This window comes from Plectrocnemia conspersa, unplaced genomic scaffold (genome assembly GCF_051122295.1).
Source record: "Plectrocnemia conspersa isolate PC_06_02 unplaced genomic scaffold, ASM5112229v1 ptg000011l, whole genome shotgun sequence".
NCBI lineage: Eukaryota > Metazoa > Arthropoda > Insecta > Trichoptera > Polycentropodidae > Plectrocnemia > Plectrocnemia conspersa.
Genome location: NW_028277175.1, coordinates 20,413,753 through 20,440,000, shown reverse-complemented (window position 1 = coordinate 20,440,000; position 26,248 = coordinate 20,413,753). Strand labels below are relative to the sequence as shown.

Here is a 26,248-nt window from a genome sequence, read left to right as displayed (position 1 = left end):
TCAAAGACTGCCACTTTGCTCTAAATAACTCTTACAATCAAATACAGCAAGTAATTAATTACTATGATAAATTACAACCTCAAGCACATCATTCGAACAAAGATTGTGAGCTACTCACTCAAAAAAAAACAGCCAAAGAGATCCATCAGGACGTTTTGTCGTCACTTTGCCACTGAAGAAACCTCACTCCATTCTCAGTAAATTCTACCACAACCAAGCTTCAAACTAAACTACAAAACAACCAAGCAACGGCTTTGCTCCAAACCACGGAGCAACAGCTCGCAGTGGATCAGCCTGTCACAAAGCTTTAACAAATCGTCGGGTGGTACGAATTGTTGACTTCCTCATGTTCAGGGAATTCGGTATCGTTCTCTTAACATAGGTATCATGCCACAGGGCAACGAGTGAGTTAATTTGCAGAATCGCCCAGTTTTCAAGCGGTTTCTTAAAAACCTGATCCTTGGCCTCCTCCTGATCAGCACACCCTAACAGCTCTTTTAAGATAAGGTGCTTCGGCCTGTACCATCAGATGCTAGATCTGGTGTAGAAGTTCTAGGACCAGTGGTCTACCGATCATCCAGCAGAGCACTGTAGGCATTGTCAAAGAGGATGACCTGCCGCTCTTGCAACAGGTAATCGGTCTAGTCGAGGCGATTCATGCAGGTGCGGTAATCATCAAAACAAATAATGGCACAATCAAAAACCAACAAAGTAAGTGTGTGCAGTGCTAAATATTGACTAATGTCCCATGATATTTTATTAATTGTGTACCAACACTTTTTATACTTTGTTTCATTAACCAACCAGTTTTTTCTTGAACACAAGCTGTCCGTTAAGCGTTACATGTATTTAAATCCTGATCACGGCTAAAATATATATAATATACAATTAAAATTAAGAAATTATTACTATATAAATATTTAACTAAAATAATTTATTTTTAACACATGAGATGTCGTTATATATACCAATCGAGAAACACTCATAGCAAAGTATTGAACCGATTGATTTTATGTGAGTAAATTATTTTATTATTAATTTATTATATTTATTATTTTATTAATCTTAGCAAATAATTATTTGAATAACACAAAATAAACATTGAATATTTTTTCTGCTTGCTTGATTAAAATAATTATTGTTACACATTTTTAGTAATAGATGGCACTACGAGTCTTTGATACTCGCAAGCGGAAAGCTGATAGTATGCATTATATATTACGATTTCGCCATCAACGGTTACTCTGGTTTCTCTTCAAAACGAATAAATCTTTCGCCTTTTACTAAAGATTTCCGTGGAGGGGAACACTCTAATGAGTCTATAGAGAATTTTTTGTCACCCATCCTTCGGGATGGGACTTATAATTATCAAAATGTAAATATTTGTGAGTTCGGTGCCATAAAATACTTGAGTGCTAGCTGCGAGAGAATTTATTTAAGATTATGATATCATTCATACATTAATAAATTTCCTGCGGTTAAATAATAATACCTTAATTTTAACCAGGGCTGTGGAGTCGGAGTCGTGGAGTCGTGGTGTTTTGACTGGAGTTGGAGTCGGAGTCGGAATCGTGAAAAATGAGCGACTCAGACCATTTTTTCTATAAAATGCATTTTTTTAAATTATGAAATTTTAATTGTGTAATAATGAATATGTATAGCGTATGAATATTAAACGTGTAGAAAAACACCAAAAATACCTGATGTAATTAAACTTTTTTGTCGGAGTCGGAGTCGGAGTCGGAGTGGAGTCGTGTTGTTGGTAAATATCGGAATTGGAGTCTGAGTCGGAGTCGTGTTTTTTTTAACGACTCCACAGCCCTGATTTTAACATCAATTATACTTCGGCCCGCGTAACATCAAACATCCGTATTTGTCCATGAGGAAAGAAAGGTTGAGTATGACTGCTATATATATGAATGTGTACTTAATACACATCTTAGTTAACTTTATCGAATGAGCGCCTAAATAATTTAGCGATAATATCGATAGAAAATAATAATATATAACCCAAAAACTTGAAATATCGCGTATTATTAATACCGTTAAAGATCTGAAGGCGAGAAAGATTTTTTTTAAATACTCGTGTGTTTTATATATCATTTTTTAATTTGCCTAATTCATATTATTTTGATTCATTGCTCAAAATTATTCTGTAGATGCTAGTGGATGCCATTTGAGAATATTATTTATGTTAATGAATAAATATGAATGAGTTTAGCCCCATACTTCATACTTTTAGATTGAATCTTAATTTAGTAACGATTTACTTTAAACTTGGTTATTCCTCTGACGTGTACGTTATTTTAGATTGATAGAAACGTTGGCAAAAGAGTACTGTATAGTATGGGAACTACTTTGAAGAGGACAATATCAATATTGAAAAATAAATAAATACTTATCGATAAAAATAAAAATATCGTTACTTTATCACACCTCATATAAAAAAGTGTACTAAATAGAATTTTTGTTATATGATATTTTTTATCAAATAAACCCAACTTTTTAAAATCTAAGATAGCAATAAATATAAACATCAATTTACACATGCCTTTTATAAAATGGCTGGATAGTAAAATAAGCGTCAACAAACATAAAATCAACTTTATTAGCAATCTCAGCCAGGGGTTCACAAACTTTTTTTGGCCGTTGGGCAAATATAATATAGAATTTAGTCAAATGTATATGGACTTCACTAGTGAAAATATACCTTCACTGAAAAATACACATTCACTGTAACATTTATACATAGCATGTAAATAAATAATGATAAGTATGTAAATGTATGTATTTATTATTACATATGAAAAAGTTGAAATTATTTAATTTGACTAGCACCTGCCAGATAAATTATATTTTCACTGATAAAAATATATATCTTCCGGTGAAAATGTATTCCGATATGATTTCACTCAAATGACATAATTTAAAAAATATTTCGGGATATTTTTGAAACTGTTTTTTTCTATCTGTAAAAATGAAATCGTTTCCTTACATACAATTTCAGGCAGAAGATATTGTTATAGTAACTAGTAACTTCTTCTTCGTCTATTATTTAATTTAATTCGTTGTTGGTAAAGAATTCAATCCCGGATGATTTATGATACCGATTAATCTCAGAATTAGTAAATAAAGCAGGGCTCGGCAACCTATTGCCTGTACTACACTCTCTGCAAATTGTCCGAACCGAAGTTACAACTGAAGTCGGCCGAGGCTTACGACTTCGAGTAAGCGACCACACTGTCGCAAATTTCATATGCCGTCCGGACGGCGGCATCAGTCACGTACAGCCACAATTTACGCGCGATCAAAAAATGTGCCAAATAATCGCAATTTTTAACTTGTCACATTATTAAATAATTATAAAAGTTTGTGTGGGCACACAGCAATACAATATCAGTCAAAACTTTTCGGTCTTAAATATTCAATTTACGCAAAATCTTTGTCGGTTTTTGCAAAATGCCATAAGGCATAAAAATGATACTTCAGAATACGAACACCACATCTGGGACCATCCTAGAATTTGTCGCCATCGATTCTAAATAAGAATTCGTTATGGTGTGACATTTATATAAACCGATCTAGAAAAATACATAAGAATATTCGAAACGATTTTTTTTAACAAAATCAAGTACCACTAATTATTTAATTTTATATGAAAAAAAATATAATAACGATATCTGTTAGAAGAATATACTATCAAAAATATAATTAATCCCTTTTGATGCCCTAAAATATTCAAAGATGTCAGTAAGAGTCTGTTGAAGTCCCCGACAAGCATGTGGTATTATAACTTTACCACGATGCAGCGCTCGACATGCGCGTTAACCATAGGACGCGAGTTACTCGTTCTATCTCAGTTTCCGAAACACCATATAATTATCTCTCTCACTCTCGTCACTTAACACGCGAGAGAGCAAAAGGGGAAGTATCTCACCGCTCGCGCTCGAAAGAGCAGCTCCGACTTCGGTTTCTTTGACTCCGGTCCTTTTGCCGACAATGTTCGGAAACGCTCGAAGCTGGCCAAGTCGACTGAATTACCCCCACTTTACGCTACTTTACGGTTTACGGTTCTCGGTAACCTCGGACAACTTCCGAGAGATTTTAGAGCGGACAGAACCGAACTCACCGAAGTAACCCACTATATTTTCCGTCAACTTCCAGAGAGTGTAGAGCAGGCATATGACCCGTGGGTCACCAAGTGACCCGTTTTGTGATTTAAAGTGACCCATTAGAGTTCTGCAAATAGCATTTTGTTTTTTTTTAATATATGTATATGTGCCGGATTACGTGTTACGATGTTACGACCAGACCACATATATGGTTATTAGGACCAAAAATTTCACTGATCCGAATAGTCTTCTTAATTGTCACATTTTAATTATTGTGACCCGCAACCAAAAACGGTTGCCAAGGCCTGAAATAAAGTCCCGAAAATTTAGGGATTGCTTTTTTGTCAAGAACAATTGTGTTAGTTTTTGATGGTTGTATAGAATTATTGTAAAAAATACACCGCACTGTAATGGTACGCGTTACAAAACTTGTCACCCCAGAACAGCAATTATGCATCGCTCATAGAATTCACTGTGCCGTTGCTGAGGTCCTTTACAAAAATATTCCAACTCAACTCTCGGAATCATGCTCTAAAGAAAATGCTCAAAGTCACTGATGTTCATAATGTATATGAAGAAGGAGAATTTTTTTTAATATTCTATAGTGAAATTGAAAATATGTTTTATTATATTTTATTATATTTCAGAAAGTTTGTGGCAATACTTAAAATATCACCCAATAAAAATGATACTCATCTACAAAAATACACTTAAAACGAGCAAAAAAAGAACTTTTATCTACTATTAATTAAGACATCATGGATGCTCTTAAAAAAACTAAAAATGGAATTCATAGTCAATGGAAAAAATGGATTCCATTGAATATGAATTCATTATTACTTTTATGAAATAATAAATGTTTACTCTGTCACTTCCCTTTTTATTTCTTAGAAAATTACCTACCATTTTTTTAACTAGTATTTAACCACATTCAAATACAACAATCTAAGGTGAATCATATCATCGATATGAATGATATTTACTTACAAAACAAGACTTTCTATTGTACACCCCGGTACACGTTATCTTATTTTCCAGTTATACATTAGCGGCCATTACTAATCCCACGATCAAATTTGATAAAAGTAATTTTAAAATATATAATATTTAATATCTGAAATTTCAAAGGTTCAATTCGTCAAGTGTCAATTTGTAAATTGACGGAACGTCAATCGTCCGCAAGGCCCTATTCCACAAAATCTAATCATGCCTTCGTTGTATTTGCCCTTTTCGTATATAGGACACGCTTGGTAAATATAAAAGTACTTTAATTATTAAAAATCACATTTGCGTCATGAATTATAAATGATATAATCGCGGGGCCGCACAAGCTGTCAATTTTTGAAGAAAACGGTGAATCAACGTTTGCTACGTATTTGGAAGGGTGTGCTTGTGTGTTATACGATTTACACGGAGGTCTACCAACACTGTAACGTTTTCATATCGCGATAAGATAACCATAAAACACCACGCCTATGATAAAATTTGCCAGTTTGAAGACAGACACGAGACGATCGTCATCATGAGGTGCTTCGCAGTTTTATTGGCTTGCTGCTTTTTGGTTGGAGTTAACGCAGATGGTAATTGCTTTTTTATAATATAATATCTATTAATAACATAAAAATGATCAAACTTACTATCAGGATTATGATATAATTGTTACGAAACAGACTATAAAGTTTATCAGCTTTTATCTATCTACTCAATTTTAAAATGTGACGTAAAATCAAATTTGTCCCCTAAAAAATTAAACAAACTTTCCAAATAATATATAAATAATCAATATAAATTATATAAAACATACATCGGTTTATAAATTTAATTATTACTATACACAAAAGTAAAAGCTTCTAACTAATTTTTACGATTTTTTGTATTGCAAATCTCAAGACACAATTCCTAACGTAGTGTATTTTTTTTTTCTATTTTTAATAATTAATGTACAAATCTTTAAAGTCTTTAAACTTATTAAAATATGTAGTTGGTACTTACATGTTTGACCTTTGATTTTCTTTATAAGTTAATAGCATGCAATAGCATCATTCACTGCTGTTGAAACCTTCACAAATACCTTTCGATCATATTTAAATATTTAGTTAAAAAATTGCTTCGGTTGCTCATTTTTATGCTGTACTTCTGAAAAATAGTTTTCCAATTTCTGGTTCTCGATTTCACCCAAACTTAATACCTCATTTACGTTGAATACGATTCACTTCCTGGGTTATTTCGATTTGTTTGCTAATAAAATCATCAACTTTTCAGTTTGCATACTATTTCCCACTAACTGGGAAGAGAACTTTTTACGTTACTCACCATACATATAAATTTCACTCCATAACCAATATTTTTAACAGTTAACGATTCTGTCCATCAATTCCTTTAACTGACCACTACTTTTTTAATGAATGTTTTGATCCATTGGTTGATTAATGGAGGTTGTGTTCGAAGAAACGCACATTATTTTTATGTTTTAATTAAAGTCACATGGCAGATGACCTGGTGCATAATCAACTAATAATAAATATCAAATAATAGGTTATTATCTAAGCAATATTTGTATACGACTTGCATAAAGTATTTACCAATGTATTTAGCTAATAAGTTGTTTGTGGATTAGGTTCAATATGTTTTAATCAAGAGCAGATGGAGCTTTTTCACTAGACTCATGTTTAAGGCTTGTACCTCAAGTAAGAAACTTCCAGAACTAACGTCTTTCGTTCTCTGACAAACAGTACCTTCACCAAATACCAAAGTAATATTTCTCGTTGCCGTAATATTGTGTTTTGTTTCAGTTTCCACTCGTACGAAAAAAGGATACGTAAATATTTTATTTCGACAACATAATGCATAGCCCAATTTAAAAAAAAAACAGGGAAGACTGCAAATAATATAATAATAAATAAATAACACATCACCATGAAATATATTAAATATAGTAGTAATTTACTTGTTCCAAACACAATCCATTTTCGATAGAGTAAAAATAACTTAATATTTATATGAGTACAATAAGCTATACTAATAATAATAAAATAAGCAATATTAACAAAATCATTTTATTGGTCCAATTTCTTTGCGACTTTTCAACTATTTCGTTATTTTACTGATACTCACTACGTACTTCTTTCTAAAAAAGGTGAATTCCAATTACTGAAAAAAATAAGAGGAGAGGAGGAATAAGACTTATTATATTATTTCGTCATTGGTGATCCTTTTTTTCACTGTTTACATTACTGTCTTGCTTTCTTAAAATAGTTTAAATGTGATAAACATTATTTATCACACGCATATTGTAGTTTTTATGAAACTGGCAAAGGCTATAAGTTGTCAACCATTGAATATGGATATATAATGTGGCACAAAGCCGCGCAGGACAATCCCGCGCCGACTAAGCCGCGCAGTCATAGCCGCGCAAAGTCAAAACAAAGTTAATTTTATAACATGGTTTTTATTTATTAATAATTACAAATATATATAGGAAAAGGGAGGCGTCTCGCTACCGCTCGCGCCGACTTTCACTGTAGAACCAAACAACCTAACCTTTTTTTAATGATATTGTATTGATTTATTTTCATTTCGGTATATTTTGTAACTGTCCAGCATCATCCAATCTATGACTAACTGTTCAAAAAGCGAATCACTAGTGATAGAGCTGTCTACAAAACAAAATAATTAGAATTAAAAAAATCATTTTCTTTCATTTTATTCAATTTTATAATTTTGATTTGCGCGGCAATGTCGGAGCGGCTTTATCGTCGCGGCAATGTCGGGGTTATATTGCGTGGGATTGTCTTGCGCGGCTATGTCGGGGCGGCTTAGTCGGCGCGGCTTTGTCGGGTCCCCATATAGGCATATAATGTATATTGACAAGGAAGTTTTTTAGAAAATAGTTCTTAGTCTGATTAGAATAATGAGGTTTATTTTTTTTTTAGTTTTATATATCGTGTAATCTATTTTATGTATCGCTCTGCTAATAAAATATTTTACTCATATGTACACTTTCACAATAATAAAGATAAAAAATAATTTTCAAGAAAGTATTTTTACAAAGCTTATTCATGAATAAAAAAATATAATAAAATATATTATGATTACTTATAATCTTCACCATATTGACTGTACTATACCAGTATTTTTTATAAAATTGCTTAAAATATAAAAAAGGATTGAAAACAATTTTATCGATTCTATATACTAATATTTACTACTGAGGTAAATTATGTGTGTGACCCAAATATTTTTATCTCTTTCTTATTTATGTACTAGCACTAACTGTGATTTGATTGAAATCATATTTTACACATATGTACATATGACTTTCATATATTACAATTTCTATTGAATTTAAAAATATTAGTTACATCCTTGAAAGTCTATTCAATTCACGCGTGTGCTCATTTATTTAATTATTTATGAAAATAAACAAATTACCCCCATCGCGCGACGCTAATGTATTTTTCCATCAATGTGTTTGTTGATGTCCATCCGTATAACAATAAAATTAACGCTGTGAATAATATAATGAATGCCTTGTCAAAGCGGTTAAAAATCGTTACAAGCCTTCGTGTAAATGTTTCTACATCAATATTGAGTATACAAAAAACACACTCATAATTTTACGAAAAAAATCAACCAATTTGTTTGTTGTGAACGCCTCAAAAGTTCAATATTTACATTGTGGGTATTATTTACTGACCAATCATAGCAATTTTCCTGTGCGTCATGTGTACTTCGTATGTGTCAATGTATGTCGAACAATGTACTGACTTACTATATGTTTCCTTGAAAATTGAATAAATGTATATATGTATGTATAAGTTACCTATGTACATATATATGTATATGTGTACATTTCTATAGATAACGTTTAAAGCAAACGTTGCAAAAAAATATTTTAAAACCCACACTAACTTGTACACAAAAATGGAGTTATTATATAGACAATTTTCATTGTGTATAAATCCATTAATCAATAAAGAAAGAGTAGTTTTTCAGTCGCAATTTCTTTATAATATATTGATGTATTTTATAAAAACATGCGCATGTTTAAAACATGCACAATTGCTTGAGGAAATTTATCCTGTAGAAGATTTTTCCACAAACGTTAAGAACGATGCATAAATGTCACTACTATTTTTTCGACAAGAACACCTTTTTATTTTTGAAAATTGTCAGAAAAATCATTTTGTAATTGCATTACAAAGTTGTAAACACAATATACAAATACAAGTAAGTAGTGAGACACAAGAATCATTGACATATATTAATAGATGTTAGATGTTACTATGCATGATCTAGCTCGATTTTTTTCAATTACTCATCCCTGAAATTAGAAAAATCTAGGAAAGTTTAATCTGTGTTGAACGATCGGAATTATAAATATATAATAATTTCTAATTTCGATATCTCACTAGAAATATTACAGAATTGTTGACACAATTGTTGACTTTTGTCAAGTTTTGGGGGTCTATGTTATAATTGTGCGGTACCTGGATAAAAAAATATGGCCATATATATTTTTATATAGTTCGTGTTAGCTCTCGTCACAGTCGTATAGAAGATCGAGTTACATTCTAACAGATTATGAGGTTGCTTAGCTGGATTAGATCGGACTGTGGAAGTGAAAGAGTTAGTTTTCGGTCGATTTGACGTAGCTCTGCTTGATTTGCTTGATAGTTGATAGCGAAGAGGTAGTTTTGACTCTTTGTTTTTGTCAAATAAAGATCTTAATAAGTTAAATATTGTATGACCCTTTAACAATTCTAATTATAACAACTAATTTTGACGCAACAATTAAGGCTGGTCCCAACATAATCAATACAATACAAAATACAATATTTTTAAGAAACTTTGAAATAATAAATTAATTATTGAAAAATGTATGTTTTTAGGTAAACAGATGTGCTTTCAACAAAGATGCAAAGAATGCCCACGTAGCAGCTTAGCTCAAAATGGACAAGAAGTAACATGCGATGCCAGAAGCATTGTATCTGAATCTTGGTTGGACGCTCTTGAAGAAGGATCTTCGTTCTTCTCCTACAATACCAACAACAACAACAATGGAGGAAATGTCATAGGAGGCAACAATAATGCACTTCCTGACAACGTACCAAATATTGGAAATATGAATTACAGTTGCATTGCAATGACATCAGGAGACAGTACAATTGGTAAGTTTTATAAAACTCAATCATTCGTTCATAAATAACCTATGTAAGCAATAAATAAATTTATAATTTTAATACTTTGGTCACCAAATAAGATATGTTGATTTTTTTATTAGGTGGTGACAATTTGGATATTGTTAGAGGATGCGTTCCAATGACTGAGGCCAAGCAAATTTGCAGAAGACTCACAGACATCGAATCAGGCAGAAACAAAAAGAGCGAATGCACTATTTGCAACGATTACCTCTGCAATGGTTCAATCGTCCACAAAGGCACATACTTTGGGTTTCTAATAACAGTGGCTTTAGCACTCAAAGGAATAATAACCTCATAGATTAAGGAATGATAACGTTATAATATGAAACAGCTTTTCATTTGTGTGCTTTACGTGTAAATAAATGTTTTTTAAAGAAATATATAAAGTCATAAAATGATTCATCCAATGACAAAACACCATTTAACCTATATATGTATGAGATACGGAGTCATTATATCTGATATGATGCAGCAATTGCACAGAAAGAGATTGCTTAATATGTATAATCAATCGGTTGATTGAAATAATTACTTCTTATTTGGTAAGCAATGTCTGAAAGAATAAGACAATATCAACTGTAAAAGCATACTTTAAGACAACCCACTAAAATGAAATAAAAACAAACGTTTGAAATATAATAATAATATTACTCTAATGTTTGGTCCATCAGTTACGACGATTAATTCGATTGAGATTATCGCTCGAGACAGCCCAGGTAGGACGTTGGGATTAGCATCAGTCCGCGCAGCGACCTGATGTGAAGACCTGATTGGATAAAGATTACACTTAGCCATTTTTCGTGAGCTCAGGATTGAAATTTCATATACTTTCAAGTTGGAAGACGACTTTCTACGTTTCGAGAGGACATCAACAACTCTTGCCTCTTATTTTCCAGTCATGGGTGATTTGTGTGGGGTTAGAATCTCTGTTTTAGCTTTTTGGCTGATGCATTTGCGTAAAACTGACAACGGTTGAATTTGTAGGTATCGCTACCTAATTAGGAAAACAGTTTTTGCTGGCATCTTAAACTGTATAGATCTATAAAAAAATCCTTAATTGCGATGAAACGGAAATTTTACCGTCATATCGCTGGACTATTGTTAGCAAAATTGTGATGATTATTGATATAGTAAAAAGTTTATCGATGTATGTTAAATACAATACAATTCAATGTGAAGTGTATTAATAATCCCTAAGTCTAGTATTTTATATAATTGTATGGCAAAAGCGAATTGAATGCAAAATATACAAATTATTGGTTTATTTAATTTACAAATCAAGATAAGACATAATTATGGCAAGCATATAGGTAATTTTTGATATTGCAGCTTAAATTGTGCATTTTTTTAAATTGTCCGACGGGTGGAGCCGTTGCAGTAGTATTTATAGCAGTTTATACTGTTTAGTTACATGGTGTATGGATAAATAATATATACATATGAAAGATCGGCGGACGAGGCACCGCCGGTCGTTGTCTTTACGTCGAGGTCCACCAAAGAATCTGCTGCTCTATGTCACCGTCACGTCAGTGTTACCAGAGTGCCGCCTAGTTTTGGCCATAATGAATAAATAAATAAATAGACCCTAGAATTTTTTTCATATATATTACTTTATTACATGTAGAATATGAAATGATGTTCGGTGACGCAACCGGCCGTTGCGAGCGCGCCAAAGTTTACCAACTAAAGAAATGCCCATTACGCCAGTGTTACCAGAGGGCCGCCAAGTTTTGGCCATGTTGAAATCTAAATAAATATATACAAATAGGCCCCTTACAATATGCTGTAGAAAATGGTTTTATCTTAAAAATGCATTTTTGGCCAATTCCTTACATATCTTATACTCTGTTTACAAAGCATAGTCAGTAAGCAGCATTAAACAAAACCATTTTAATGGTCCAATTTTGCCGAAAGAGCTCGTCGTATATTTTTACCGATGAACTATGTTTGTCTGATCTATATACACATCCACTGAACAGGTAATAAACCGTTATCTAGGAATTGCCAAAGCATCTTAGCTGTTGCATGTTAAGAAAAAGTACAATAACCCATACTCGATTCAGAAATCACAATCAGTAGGCAGCGTTTTATATTGTTTCGTTGATCTACTATCGCCAAATAAGCCCGTCATACACTTATCTACTATTTTATTGTTCTATTGATACTTACCACGTACTTCTTTCTAAAAAAGTACGTATGTAAAAAGACCGATTCTTTTGACCGATCGATAATTTTTATTGCTGTGTCGTTTTCTAGAAAGTTTCATCCAGCAAATGCCACAATAAATAGATAGATGTATATGTGTGTTTAAAGAAGTTTTAAATTTTTTCGATATTTTATTATTACATTTTTTTAATTTGTGTTTTATTTCAGTTTATTTTATTTTTTCCCTAGAATTTTTATTAAAAAAATTACTGATTTTTTTTAAAACAAGATGGCGGATCAGACAGGCAAATACTGAACAGAAAATTATATTATTATAAAAAGATTTATGTCAATACGATAAAAACTATGGCAGTAATCGTATCCTTAAATTTCGTTTTAGTCCATATATATGTATATAATATACTGGCAATTACATTTTTTAACCATTGAAAATTAAAAATATTATGTAAAATGATAAGGAGTTCTAAAAGGATGCATATTTGAGAATAGTATAAGTTCTTCAGATCTTTGATTGTGTACACGTGGTTGCATGTACGCTCACCAAGCAACTTTAGATTTTTTAGCAACATTGAAATTTTTGTAAGGAAATGTTACGCCTTTATTTTGATTATTGGCACCACTATAGAGCTGATATGCCCCAGGCGACCGCCTGTGCAACATGTCCTGCCTAACTACATATGCAATATAATCAAATATTATAATACAAGTAAATTGAAACTCAAAACATGAAATGATTATAATTTAATTCAATAATAATATAATAATTATGTTTTCACATAGGCGTAATTACTCTTGTTGGAATGCAGTATATAATGGTTATTTAATAACCCTCATAATAACAATGTATGACCGATTGTTTGCTTAGCTCGGCTTACGTAAGATAACGACAAACCGAGGTGTGGTGCAACCACATACTCAGTCACAAACTACAATCATGCGAGTCAACGTCATATTGCTCTTGTTAGTTACAGTTTTTACATTTAAAGGTAATAATAATGACAGCGAATATCACAGTATGTCAATATACCACTTTTGAAATAATTTTCAATATATTAAATGACTCATTGTACCAGTAATGATGTATATATAAATTAATAATAATATATGATTAATAAAAATGGAAAATTGAAATACTATTATATTCTCTGCGAGTGTTCATACTATGTTTAATACAAATGTTACAAGTATCATTTATTGTGCCAAAAACATAGCTGAAGCATTGAGCTGCTATGAGAATATTTGTAACGAGTGTCCGGAGAGTGTAAAATCTCAAAATGGCCAGCTACAAGAATGCAGCTTAAGGAAGCTCATCTCGGAACACTCGTTCGATCAGAATCCAATCCTTACAAATTATCCGTCTGAAAGGGATGCGGATTTTGCGTGCCTCAAAATGACAGCGTCCAATCCAGACATCGGTGAGCATTTGTGAATTGATAATCATGATGATGATATTAATTATTATATTTATACAGGTGGAGATTCTACTGATTTGATCAAAGGATGCACCCTGAGGATGGCAGCGGATATTATGTGTAATATTTTGTCGTCCGTGGAACTGGCTAGAGGGAAGAATAACGCTAAATGTTCCTATTGCTACAGCGATGGTTGTAACAGTGCTCCGAGATTTAATTCTGCATCATTACTACTCTTAATTTCATTAAGTTTGATCAAATACTTGTTTTAAGGTATCTAAATGAAATCTCTTATATTTAATTAATAATTTATTTCATAACACTACCACAACCATTTATAAAAAAATTACAAACCACCTTTTTTATATGTTAATAAATCATATATTATAATAAATAAATGCCTTTATATTATAAAAAACAACCTTAGTACGCAAACTTGATATGTTTATATTCTATATAAATAATCATTAAACATTAAAAGCTGTTTTTTGCAAAATTAAATTGAGGGTGAGTCAAATGAAAATATTAAAACATGAGTGAAACTATTTAAATTCATCAGCGAATGAATGTTTAATGGGGTGATGCATGTCTGTCACTTCAGAAAATGTACGAGTGGACTAGAAAGCAGACTATTGAAGACGTTGTGATGGAGGATCGGCAAGTAACAGTGAACAAAATAGCCTCACTTCTAGAGATCAGCATAATATTCTGCAGTTCCAGTGTCTGCAAGGTGGTTCTTCAGAATTGAAAGCTTTGAACCAGAAGCTGCTATTTTGGAATGATGTGTAAATTACAATAGTGCAGTACAAATCAGGCATACAACATCAAAGTTGAGTACCAGTGTCATTATTATTTTTATGAGTAGGGGTGAAGGGGTAAATTAGGAGCACTACGTGAAAACATGTGTACTCAATACTGAGCGGTAAAAATCTATTAAAGAAATCAGTAAAACTATTAAAATATTATATTTTTTTATACACCTTTTTTGCTTAATATACTACTATATGAGAAGTATACAATGTTTTCATTTAACTCACCACTGTTAAAAATATTTAGAATAATAATATTAAAAAATAAGCCGATTTTACTCTTTTTTGGAAAAAATATTTTTTGTTGATAGAATGACACATTAGTTCTGCATAATAAGGTAATAAAATGTATCTTCTACTATACATTAGTTTGTGTTATTTTTTAATACAGGTAACACATTAAAACCTAATTTTCTTATATAGTAATATTAAAATAATTAGTTCATTTTTAGATTAAGATGTTATACATAAAACATTCATAATTATAATCAGAAATCATATATAAATAAAATCACAACATTTATAATATCAATGGCTTAGTTTTGAACAATAATACAAGCCATATTCTATAAGATAAAATCACATTCAGATGACTTATATTTCAATCAAAAGTAAATTAAGACAATATTTAATCGAAATATTGTTGAAGTCAAATATACGTATTAGGATACCGGAATCAGAATGTGAATGGCCATATTTTTTAAACAAAAGGGAGTTGGAACTAAGCCGATTATAAGTAGTTATAATGTATACAACATTAAATACTATTACCAATACAATATAAGATCTTTGAGCTTTCTTACCGTTTTGACTAATACAATTAAATAAAAATCAGTATTAGAGAGCATTTTCATAAAATGTATTTACTTTAATAATTAGATATGTAATCATTTTAAATGATATTTTTATCTTAGCATACTAATTTATTATATAATGACAAAATAAAGTTATATGAAAATATTAACAAATATAATTTTATAAAACAATAAATATCCACAAAGTTGTATACGCTTATTCTTAGCTAGGCGTATGATCTGTTTCTACTACTACCGTCCTGAGTACTAATGATGAATAAAAGTATCAGCCTTGATAATTACATCTAAGCTCAATATCTTCATTTATAAAATGCAATAAAAATTCTAACAAATAAACGCGTCTAATAGAGCAATATCATATGATAAAATATCACATTTATATTTTTATTAATACTATTATCACAGTAATCAATTGGTCAATCAAATAAACTACATGATTGATTATTTCCATGGAACATTTTCAAGGAGCCACTCCTGCGAATCAATCGAATCGCATTCTTTGATTCTTAAAGGTGATCCTTCACTATCAGACGTTGGCATATCTAGACATAAATCATTCTGAACGTGTTTTAAATGTTTGGTGTCTTTATCATATTCCCACAGTTGCCTCCGATTACCGCTGCATCCCATCATCTTCACTGTTCCTTTACTCTCGCCTTCGAATTCACCCTTTTGAGGAACGTCTAAGCAAATCGATTCATCCGTCATTATAGTACCACTTTCAGTCATGACGAATATACCGTTCAAGTTATCGTCGTTCAAACATTCGCCTAAAGTGGCAAAACCCATCGGTTGACCCAAAACTCCTTTACTCACCGGTTTCTTCATACATTTATCACTAGCGACGTTTTTTATCCTCCCGAAGAACCTCCCTTCTTTTGGAAAGAAATGCTGCGGCCAAACGTTATCCAAATACCACTCGAACCCTTTGCATTGCAGTTTCTCTCTAAGTATGAGTCTATCGGTTATATTTTGATATCTCTTCTGTGAGGCAATCTCTGGATTAAATTTAAAGAAAAAGTCCACCCACGAATCCATCCACACTAAAGCCAAACGGGCTAAATTTGACGATAAAATCTCACGCATTCCGCCAGGAAAAGAATAAGGACTAGATTTTCTAAAAATGTGTCCAACGTGTGAACAAGGAACTATCTCCACTCTACCTCCACATTGCCATAATCTAAAAGACATTTCTAAATTTTCGCCGCCCCAAATCAACATCTTTTCATCGTACGATCCGATTTCATAAAAATAATCTTTATACATTGCGAACAATCCTCCAGCCATAGCCGGAGATGGAAACGGAGCCGTAATATCTTTCTTCCTATCTTGCAATTCTCTATTGCCGAGTGTATACCAACGGAAGTGTAAATTCCAATTGAACGCTCCCCAATGCAATTCGAAACTTTTTATATAAGCCAAATTATCATCGCTGATTATGTCTATTATTGGACATACTGCACTTTTGGGACTTTCTTTGAGACGTGTCAGTAACGGTTCTAAGAAACCGGGAGCAGCTTCACAGTGAGCGTCCAGGAACAGCAACACGGAAGCTACGGCAATCTTAGCGCCTGCGAGTCTTGCACCGACAAGGCCAATCCTTTTCTTGATCCTGATAATCTTAACCGGAACTGGAAACTCTAATATTGCTTGATCCAACTCGACTCCGAGATAAGCTGGAAAAACATAAATAAATTAATAATATGTTCTATTCTCATAATATAATATAAACAATACATCAAGCAAAAAAGTAATCGTTAAAAATTTTATTCGGCAAAGATCATAGCATATTTATCTACAATATTTTATAGAACTCTTGTAGCAAAGTTAGATATTTAGCCTTGAATAACAGATACGATAAAGCTTTTATGAAGTAAAATACACGAGATACGTCTATACTTTATGAAGCATTAAAATTTGGGATTTTTAACTAAGAGACTACATTTGATTCTCGCAACAGAACGCTATTATATAATAAGTAATTTAAAATTGATAGAAACACATGTTTTGAGTTGCCAGATATTAATTATTTATCAACGTATTGTTACACAGATTAAACTCTGTATCATGTGTATATAAATACAGTAGACCCCCCAATAACACGGTAAATTGGGGATGTGCTATTTGGGTGCCCGTTACTTTATGTGTGAGCGAGCCAAAGAGAGGATATTTCACCACACGCGCCTGATTCGTACGTACGTATTGCAAAAAATTGTATGAGTATTTTCTAAATACACGCACCCAAATAGCACGTCCCCAATTTACCGTGTTATTGGGGGGTCTACTGTATATGAAATATTATTTTAAATTCCACCATCTCATATCGATGCTTATCAAACTGTTTGTTACAATAAATATTATAGAGATATAACTTTTTAAAATGCTTGTGAACCGCTAATGTAGTTAAAAAATCATAGTTATAAGTATAATAAATTCGTATCTTATAGTATATTATTAAAAAAAAAAATTTTATCCCTCATGAGTGGCAGAGATTAAGTCTATGTTATACAAAATGGCGATATAAAGATAGCGTGCGGGACAAAAACATGCTGACAAAAGCGTGCAGACAAAATCATTAACCATTCTAAGTGCTCTTGGCTTAAAACAAAACAAAAAAAAATTTTTAAATAATTATTCGTGTCTTATAAAATCCTAAAGCTGATACATCGGATTTCAAAGAATTGTTAAAAATAATTGAACAGATATATCAGCTTATCAAATTTTAAACATAATTGAATACAAAATGAGGTTTTATGTTAGCACTTAATCGACGGGTTGTTTTTTGCTGCTTGTTGTATGACAATGTTTATATCTAAAATGTGTTTTATTTTTATTTAAAAAAATATTAACTTAATCTTGAGTCATCGTATTGTTAGAATAGCGAATGTGGGTCAAATTAAATTTCTTGCTTTGTCACATATTGCTATAATAATATTTCTCAATAAAAATATCTCTATAATTAATAAAGTAGAAAAAAATGATAAAATGATCGCCAAGTTTCGTATTGAAGTATACAATACGTTAAAGCCTAATTTGATAGTTAGTTAAATAGTAGAATAATATTAGTTACATCTATCACTTGCGTCGTCTACTAGTATAACTTCAGCTAACAATGAGCGTGGAGATCGATTCACAACACTCCAAACTGTCCTCAGCAATGTAGACCAAGCTTCATTATGAAAGACGATTATAACGGTCACGTTCGGTAGAGTAGACTCATCCGGGTATACTTTTAATTTGCACCTAAAAATATTAACAATTAGTTCATATTAAATAGATATTAATACACATTTTTTATAATATATTACCCAGGCCGTCGAACGTCTGGTAGCGTTCTATTAAGAGGCATCCTATCGCTGGCTAATAAGTTAAATCTATGCAAAGGGAATAGGCGTCTCATCAAATATAACTCTCTAGGAGATATTTCTACCGGTCTACCGTCTTTTCCAGCTTCAGGCATAGGTGCGTAATAGTTGGTATTCATCATCTCTGTATTTTAAATGAATTAATACATTTTAGTGATTATGGAATTAAATTCAGATTATTCAATACCTTTAGTGATGTTATCGACGGAAGGTCCGACATAATGACCGACGATGACTCTCATTCCATGCGAATCTTTGAACTCTTTCTGATCATCCTTCAATCTATAAAATAATGAATCAATATCATGTTATTTACAATTTATTTTATTATTGTACTTACTTCAGATTGACACCCCATGTATTTTTATTGTGGGAATCGTTTAACATCGACATTATGAAGAACCATGTAGAAACGATTAGAAAAAGTATGAATAATACTATAAACGCACGACGACTTCTCCATTTTCCGAAACACCATATTTTTCTAAATACAGCCGGAATAAGTATCATGATGGTAAACTGAAGTAATAAATGTATTTTGTATTAAAATTATGATGTACAGTTATGTGTGGTATAGTGAAACGCAGGTGAGTAACTGTATTTTAATGATTTACCTCATTTGAATTAATTTAAAGGCTTACACGATCCGCGAAACTCGAAAGTTGTATGAGCGACTGACATTTCATTGCACAATATCGGTGGAAGTTGTGAAGAATATTGCCCAATATTGAAACGTTACTTCAGTGCTGCCATACAAAAAAAGTCAAATGTCAAAGTTGGAAATGAAAAATGCAGAAGTAAAAGATAAATAAAGATGAAATAAATTAATTAAAATTTAATTTATTATCACAATAATATATATATTTTCGAAAGTATTGATACTTGCCGTTAAATATTTTTTTAATATTCTGTTTTGGGGTAATATCGAACATTATTTTTAAAACATTTTTTACATTGTGGGAAAAATATATTTTACATTTACAAAAAATTTGATATTTTCTTGCTATTATCAAATTAGTTTTAATATAATTATATTGAACAAATTAATAGACGTGGAAAATGGAAAACGTTTATATATAACTGAAGTCTAAAATATCTGATATATAATCGAGTGCTGCGCAAAGAATATCAAATAAACAACCAATGAATAAAAGTCAATTTGCACACATCAGTGACGTGACAGTGCAGTGACCAGTCCGTGATTCCACCGGCCGTGATCTCTCAGTTATTTCTATTCAGGTCGATTTACACCCATCAGTGACGGTGCCGTGACCAGCCCATGATTCCACTTTTATTCACAATGGACAGTTTTGCCAGTGTATTTGCGTGCTCAAGATGGCGATGTTTTTGGGAGATGAATTTTTGATAATTGCTCTGATTTTGGATGAAGAAAAGGAAGAGCGAGTGAAAAGACAGATGTGGGTTCATCAGACATGGAAAACTAGAGCAACAAAAGGGGAATTCACCACTCTGTATAAGGAATTGATGGATGATGGAACAAAGTTTTATGAATACTTCAGAATGTTGGAAAATTTGTTCAACTAACTGTTAAGCAAATTTGAAGTTCATCTGAAAAAGCACGACACACTGGAGAAAAGCTATTAGCCCAAGAGAACGACTGGCCGCTTGTTTAATGTATGCACAAATATACATTATTACCAGTTGTTAACATTTTCTCTCCTATTTTACTTCAGATTGTATTCTTAAAGTCTGCGCTCATGTATTTTAAATTAGACAAATCATACAACGAGGGATAATGGCGTGCTAACTCAATAAGTTTTTCGTCATCCATGTTTCTGATAAAAGAAAATAAAAACTAAAAAAAATCAATACCTTATTAAAATCACGGCCGTGATAACAAAAATATCATCAAAAAGTAATCAAGGCTTTATTCAGGAAAACTTTAAAAATAATAATGACGTTGTCTGTTCCCTTCTGAGACGGGATAATTTTTTTGCGCTCTCCTATTGAGCAAAATTTGGTTTAGATATGCATAATTCGATTCTCACTTATTGTAAGTCGTAATATTATCTGCGACAATTTTACGACTCAATATTCTCACTTATTGTAAGTCGTGGTATGCTAATATATTTGTATAAATAAATGAGCATGAACTTCCGAATGCGATCTGATTTGTGTGCATTGAAAACTACCGTATGCTCGCGCATGCGCATGAAGTGACATTTGCATCTGACAGTTGTACTTGTTTTTTTACTTGTCAACAAAAACCAACGCCGAGTTATCGCAATGGCGTTTCCACAAATTATCAAAACCGGTATAAATTAAATGATAATTCCGCGTTAGCGCAATGTGATTTTACTCTTTGAGACAATATTTTTGACGATCTATAAGAGAGCTGCGAATTAGTAATTCCTTTGAAATATTAAACTTCCTCTTTACAGAACCTGATATTGAAAACGAAAAAGAAACATTTAAAGATATTGGTTCAATTGAATGTAAAGCTGAGGTAAATAAAAAAAAGATGTAATTTATACATGTATGTAAAAGATTAAATATTTTTTTTATAGTTGATTATAAAACGCGAAATTGCTGACATATGTGAAGATACATATATAAACGACGTAAACGACATGCTTGAAATAGGTTAGACATATTTATATACCGTATACATCATATTTCGATTGATTTTTGTATGCTTTCAGAAATGCATGACGTTAAAGATAGTATACTTGAAATGAATAGGATCGGTTTGGACACTTTATCTAACCAATTTTCAAATGCTGATATGACAAAGCAGGTAATAGTTTAATTATTTCAGATTTCTATGTATTTAAAACTTTGATGTTTTTCAAAATCATATAGAGAAATGCTATCATTTATAAATATTTTAATTAAAAACATATTGCGTAACAAATAGAAAAAAAACTAGAAGCAAAGTAATAAAATGTGTAGTGTTTGTAAGCTTTCTCTTCCTTGCTTATTCACTTACAATAGCGTCCAAAAAACACATCACATTCGAAATCATCATATTTCATTTATAACTAAATAAATGTTATATTTTTAATAAATTTATTAAAGGTAAAATAAAAACCCACAGTAAAGTTTGTATTTTGGGCTTGATTTTAGAACTACATTAGGTAAAGTTTGAGTTAGAACTAAGGTTTCTGTGTAGAGACAACCCGGAAATTTATTCCCATGTTTTCAAATTCTTGAGTCCCGGGAATATAAAAAAAATAACCTGGGACTCGAAACTTTCCTATTCAAATTTTATTTAATATATTGTATATTTATTTTTTCAAAATAAAATCTGCATTGTCGAAAACAACCCATGCCCGGTTTGTACACAAGCAGGTAGCAAATGGATAGTTAAAGGATCGGCAAAATGACTCGGTTGTCCTTGTCACGTCACATCGGCAGTGATGCTTCCCTGCCCCCCAAATAACATCCCTGAATTTCAAACGCTAAGTACAAAATAAAGATGATAAAGGGGCCTTATACATATTAATACATTTTACATTGGTCTTTATGGGAATAATTGCTTTGGTTTACGAACAGTTTGCCGGAACGAATTAAGTTCCTAAACCGAGGTTCCACTGTGTATTATTTTAGATGCCTTTAATTACCTGTCTTATATATAAAACATTCTTATTAGTTATTTTTAAATTATCCAATTTATTTTAGCCCTGCATAATACCAACGGACAGTGAAAGTGATACCGATTCTGAAAGTGAAATTGCCGATGACGATCAACTCTCAAGTGATAGTGATAATTCTCTGTATGACTCTGATAGAGAACCTGAAATCGAAGAAGCATTTACTGAAGTATTTATGGATCAAGATTTTGCGGATATACCTCATTTACCACCCTTTGAAGAACTCCCGGGCCCAAAACATCAACCACTGACTGACGCATTTCCAATATCATACTTCAATTTATTTTTTACAGAAGAACTATGGCAGCTAATTGTCGTTGAAACTAATCGATATGCCCAACAATATATCGATTCTAAATCTATATCTACTCATTCAAGAGTAAAAAGATGGCGTCCGACAACAGTAGGAGAAATAAAAGCATTTGTGGCTATAATAATGGAAATGGGCCTAACCGTAAGACCAAATATTATAGCCTACTGGTGTAAAAATTCTAGATGCATTCCATGGTTCGGCAAAATGATGGCAAGGGATAGATTTCTTCTAATATTAAAATTTTTGCATCTCACTGATAATACTATCTTACATCCTTCAAATCATCAAAATTATGATCCGTGTGCAACTTTTCAACCATTAGTTGATCATGCGAATACTCTATTTCAACATTATTACACGCCCCACCAGTATATTGCTATTAATGAATCGCTGGTTGGGTCAGAACCTTTACAATGCTTACCAAACAAAAAATATCATAAGCGGGGTATCAAATTTTGGATGCTATCTGATTCAATTTCGAATTACTGTATGGCATTCTTCTGTTATAGGGAAGCAAAGACTTCTCAAGATCGACAGGCTAGAAAAGAATCGGGACTTGTGCATGCTGTAGTGATGAAGTTGTTAGAAATGGGTGATTATTTGCGAAAAAGCTATCATCTAATTACCAATAATTTCTTTACAAGTATTCCATTGGCGCGATATTTATTTCGATGCGGAACTTATATAACGGGAACATTGAAAAGAAATAGGATAGGTATTCCTTACCAAGTAAAACAGCTAATTCCGGTGAAAACTGCTAAACATTACAGAAGTAAAGAAGTTTTAATAACGGGGTATCGAGAAAAAACATCTGATAGAAAATCTGTTTTATTATTATCCACGTTTGAACAGAAACAACAAATGACACTCAGTCAAACCCAGTCCATAACAAAGCCTTCTGTTATAAATACTTATAATACATATATAGGTGGTGTAGACACATCGGATATGATGAATTGTTCTTTTTTAGATGAACGAAGGGCGGTGAAATATTGGAAAAAAGTCGTTTTCAAAATAATATCCAGAATGATTCTAAATTCCTATATAATATATAAAGAGAATACGAATGAACCAAGATTTTCGAGACATCAATTCATATCTCAAATTATAGAAACTATTGAAAAAGGTTGGATGATGGAAAAAAATAATTTATCTGATACAAATAACCGCATGCAACGCATAATAGAAAATAGCGGAATTAGAAAACTACCCGAGCGTAAAGAAAAAGTTTGCGTAGTATGCAGTAGGAAAAATGGCGGTCCCGTTAAAAGATCACGTACCATATGTATTATATGTGAAAAAGGTCTTCATGGTAACTGTTTATTGGAACATTTAAAATATTGTAGATGAATGATATAAGAATTGTTGAGACAAAAATAGCAGTGATGTGACAAAGGTCGCAGGACACTAAAAATTAAATATATCAGGGCAGCCCAACCTTTTAGTAGTGGCAATCTACTTCTTTCTATAAAACATCAGCATAACGAATACTACAATTGGGTTTCAGGTGTATTCAGGTTACATTTGTCAAAATAAGTATATTTTTAAAATGGAGCAAAATGGAGCAAATGATTGACTGGTTGGCCAGCCCTGGTATATATGAGCAGCGATGAGTCGGTGTATGTCATAATTCATCCCGAAATAGAATGTGGGGTCTGATTTAGTTGTCTAATTTGGAGCTACACTAACCCTGATAGCGCTGCGACGGCGAAAACAGTTACTTATTTTGGCGATGTGACGGAAGAATGTCTGCCGGTCCATAAAACATTTAACTGTAAATAAATCTTCCCTAGCAGCTAACATGTGTCTCATTTCTAACCCACCATCACACATTATTCTATAATATAAAAAATATGTTATTTTTTTTAAAATCCAAGATTGCCTTTTTATTTTTAGTGTCCTCCGTTGATATTTTCATAATCTGGTTACCTTATTATAAGAGACCTGAAAGAAAGCACACTTAATCTTGTATACAGTATTATTTTTGTGGATTAAAAAATATTGATAAGATCAATCCTTCAGGCTTGTGTGCATATGTACCTATATACAGGAGACACCCGATAACATAGTAGATCGCGGGCGTGCTAAGTGCGAGCGTGTACTCGGCGAACTAGAAAATACTCTGCAATACATACGTAAGAATCAGGCACGTGTGGTTAGATAACTCACTCACACATAAAGAGGCGAGTGAGAGAGGGGAGCGTGCAGCCCCATGCTCTTATATTACCCTAAGTTCTTATCTATAAGCCGCGGCTTATCTAAGGAAAAAAGTTGTGAAAATGCAAAAATAGAATATCGGCTTATACGCAAACTCAATTTTATTAAAAAAAGTTATACATTTTTAAAAATTAATTTTGATTAAAAAAGAGATACATTTTTAAAAAATAATTTTTATTAATTAAAGCCATCAAATTCTTCATCAGATTCAGTATTAAACCGGTCAAACATCTCATTAAAGGATTCTGGAATTTCATATTCGATTTGATCTTATGTTTTGATCTTCTCCGGCTTATCTATGATAAGATTTTTATTTTAAAATTCTTATGGTTTTTGGTCTCCGGCTTATATACGACTTATAGACAAGACTTTAGGGTATTTAAATTTTGTGTCTTTTTATTAACAATGCCTGCGCATAATTCAAACACAAAAGGAGTTGTATGTGGCTTATTTATATGTATTTACTTAGGTTTATTATGGCCAAAACCTGTCGGCACTCTGGTAACACTGGCGTTACGGCCACATTTACTCTTGGCGACCTGGTGGGCTCGCATGCCGGTGCTGGCCTGCGCCCAGTTTTATCTATATATAAATAATATGTAACTTCTTTATCTCAATAAAAATTAAAGCACAGTGGACAAATGAGCGCAATAGACTCGATATTATCACAATGGAAAAAATGATAATTATATTATAAATATAACTACAGTAATGTCGATGTGAATTTTTTTTATAATTTAATAAAATAAAGCAAAGAGATTATAAGAAATGGAAAAAGTTCATTAAAATATATTTCATATCCAAATATGCTGTTTTATTATAAAATGTGAAAAGATCTTCCAACCGAAAATGTCTCGTATTCATATTTCTTAAATCTGGTCACCCAATCTTATCTCTCACTTTTTCTTGTCACTTAATATGCGAGCGAGAGAAAGGAACAGTACGCGCCTGATGGGTGAGTCAATGAGTCGATCCGTCGGAAAATATTTAAACTCCCAAACAAGTTGCTTACTTACACCCTATTATATATTGTACTTCTAAAACAACGAATTAATAGTTATTTTGCCACAGAAATGTGCCGTTCATTACAAAGTATTCAGCAAATTTATCTCTGACGGTTAACATATCAGCCATTACCTAGTTCTCAAACTCCTCTTCATCCACAGCAACCGCCAAGTGTCCAGTCGTTTCAGGGTTCATCAAGTTTTCAACTGTCTTTATC

General features: G+C 32.1%; 3 protein-coding genes and 1 non-coding gene across 5 annotated transcripts; 3 read left to right on the top strand and 1 right to left on the bottom strand.

The window, feature by feature from the left end:
* The first annotated feature begins 1,239 nt into the window (after nt 1–1,239).
* Nucleotides 1,240–1,358, top strand: LOC148229898 (U5 spliceosomal RNA). Its single transcript, XR_015811529.1, has one exon. It is a non-coding gene; the product is annotated as a U5 spliceosomal RNA (small nuclear RNA).
* A 3,999-nt stretch (nt 1,359–5,357) lies between these two features.
* On the top strand, nt 5,358–10,693 carry LOC148229897 (uncharacterized). Its single transcript, XM_088196678.1, has 3 exons — nt 5,358–5,692; nt 10,004–10,282; nt 10,396–10,693. Exons 1-3 carry the CDS (start codon nt 5,635–5,637, stop codon nt 10,611–10,613), a joined length of 555 nt encoding a protein of 184 aa, XP_088052804.1. The 5' UTR covers nt 5,358–5,634; the 3' UTR covers nt 10,614–10,693.
* A 2,598-nt stretch (nt 10,694–13,291) lies between these two features.
* LOC148229896 (uncharacterized) lies at nt 13,292–14,291 on the top strand. Its single transcript, XM_088198290.1, has 3 exons — nt 13,292–13,467; nt 13,693–13,896; nt 13,954–14,291. Exons 1-3 carry the CDS (start codon nt 13,416–13,418, stop codon nt 14,163–14,165), a joined length of 468 nt encoding a protein of 155 aa, XP_088054416.1. The 5' UTR covers nt 13,292–13,415; the 3' UTR covers nt 14,166–14,291.
* Nucleotides 14,292–15,539: 1,248 nt separating this feature from the next.
* On the bottom strand, nt 15,540–19,631 carry LOC148229895 (polypeptide N-acetylgalactosaminyltransferase 3-like). 2 transcript variants are annotated; one of them, XM_088198288.1, is made up of 6 exons: nt 19,497–19,608; nt 19,223–19,401; nt 19,070–19,164; nt 18,826–19,006; nt 18,588–18,760; nt 15,540–17,193 (listed from the first exon to the last, which is right to left on the bottom strand). In XM_088198288.1, exons 2-6 carry the CDS (start codon nt 19,390–19,392, stop codon nt 15,959–15,961), a joined length of 1,854 nt encoding a protein of 617 aa, XP_088054414.1. In that variant the 5' UTR covers nt 19,393–19,401; nt 19,497–19,608; the 3' UTR covers nt 15,540–15,958. The 2 variants fall into 2 exon arrangements, with proteins under 2 accessions (XP_088054414.1, XP_088054415.1); XM_088198289.1 differs by having other exon boundaries at nt 17,119–17,193; nt 18,629–18,760; nt 19,497–19,631.
* Between the last annotated feature and the right edge of the window lie 6,617 nt (nt 19,632–26,248).

Excerpts from the sequence above, each read along its gene's own strand:
- LOC148229897 (XM_088196678.1), top strand. The coding sequence starts at position 5,635 with ATGAGGTGCTTCGCAGTTTTATTGGCTTGCTGCTTTTTGGTTGGAGTT. Across the intron at positions 5,693-10,003 it reads GGTTGGAGTTAACGCAGATG|GTAAACAGATGTGCTTTCAA; the intron begins GTAATTGCTTTT and ends GTATGTTTTTAG. Across the intron at positions 10,283-10,395 it reads ATCAGGAGACAGTACAATTG|GTGGTGACAATTTGGATATT; the intron begins GTAAGTTTTATA and ends TTTTTTTATTAG.
- LOC148229896 (XM_088198290.1), top strand. The coding sequence starts at position 13,416 with ATGCGAGTCAACGTCATATTGCTCTTGTTAGTTACAGTTTTTACATTT. Across the intron at positions 13,468-13,692 it reads TACAGTTTTTACATTTAAAG|CTGAAGCATTGAGCTGCTAT; the intron begins GTAATAATAATG and ends CCAAAAACATAG. Across the intron at positions 13,897-13,953 it reads AGCGTCCAATCCAGACATCG|GTGGAGATTCTACTGATTTG; the intron begins GTGAGCATTTGT and ends ATATTTATACAG.
- LOC148229895 (XM_088198288.1), bottom strand. The coding sequence starts at position 19,392 with ATGATACTTATTCCGGCTGTATTTAGAAAAATATGGTGTTTCGGAAAA. Across the intron at positions 19,165-19,222 it reads ACATGGGGTGTCAATCTGAA|ATTGAAGGATGATCAGAAAG; the intron begins GTAAGTACAATA and ends ATTATTTTATAG. Across the intron at positions 18,761-18,825 it reads CCAGACGTTCGACGGCCTGG|GTGCAAATTAAAAGTATACC; the intron begins GTAATATATTAT and ends TAATATTTTTAG.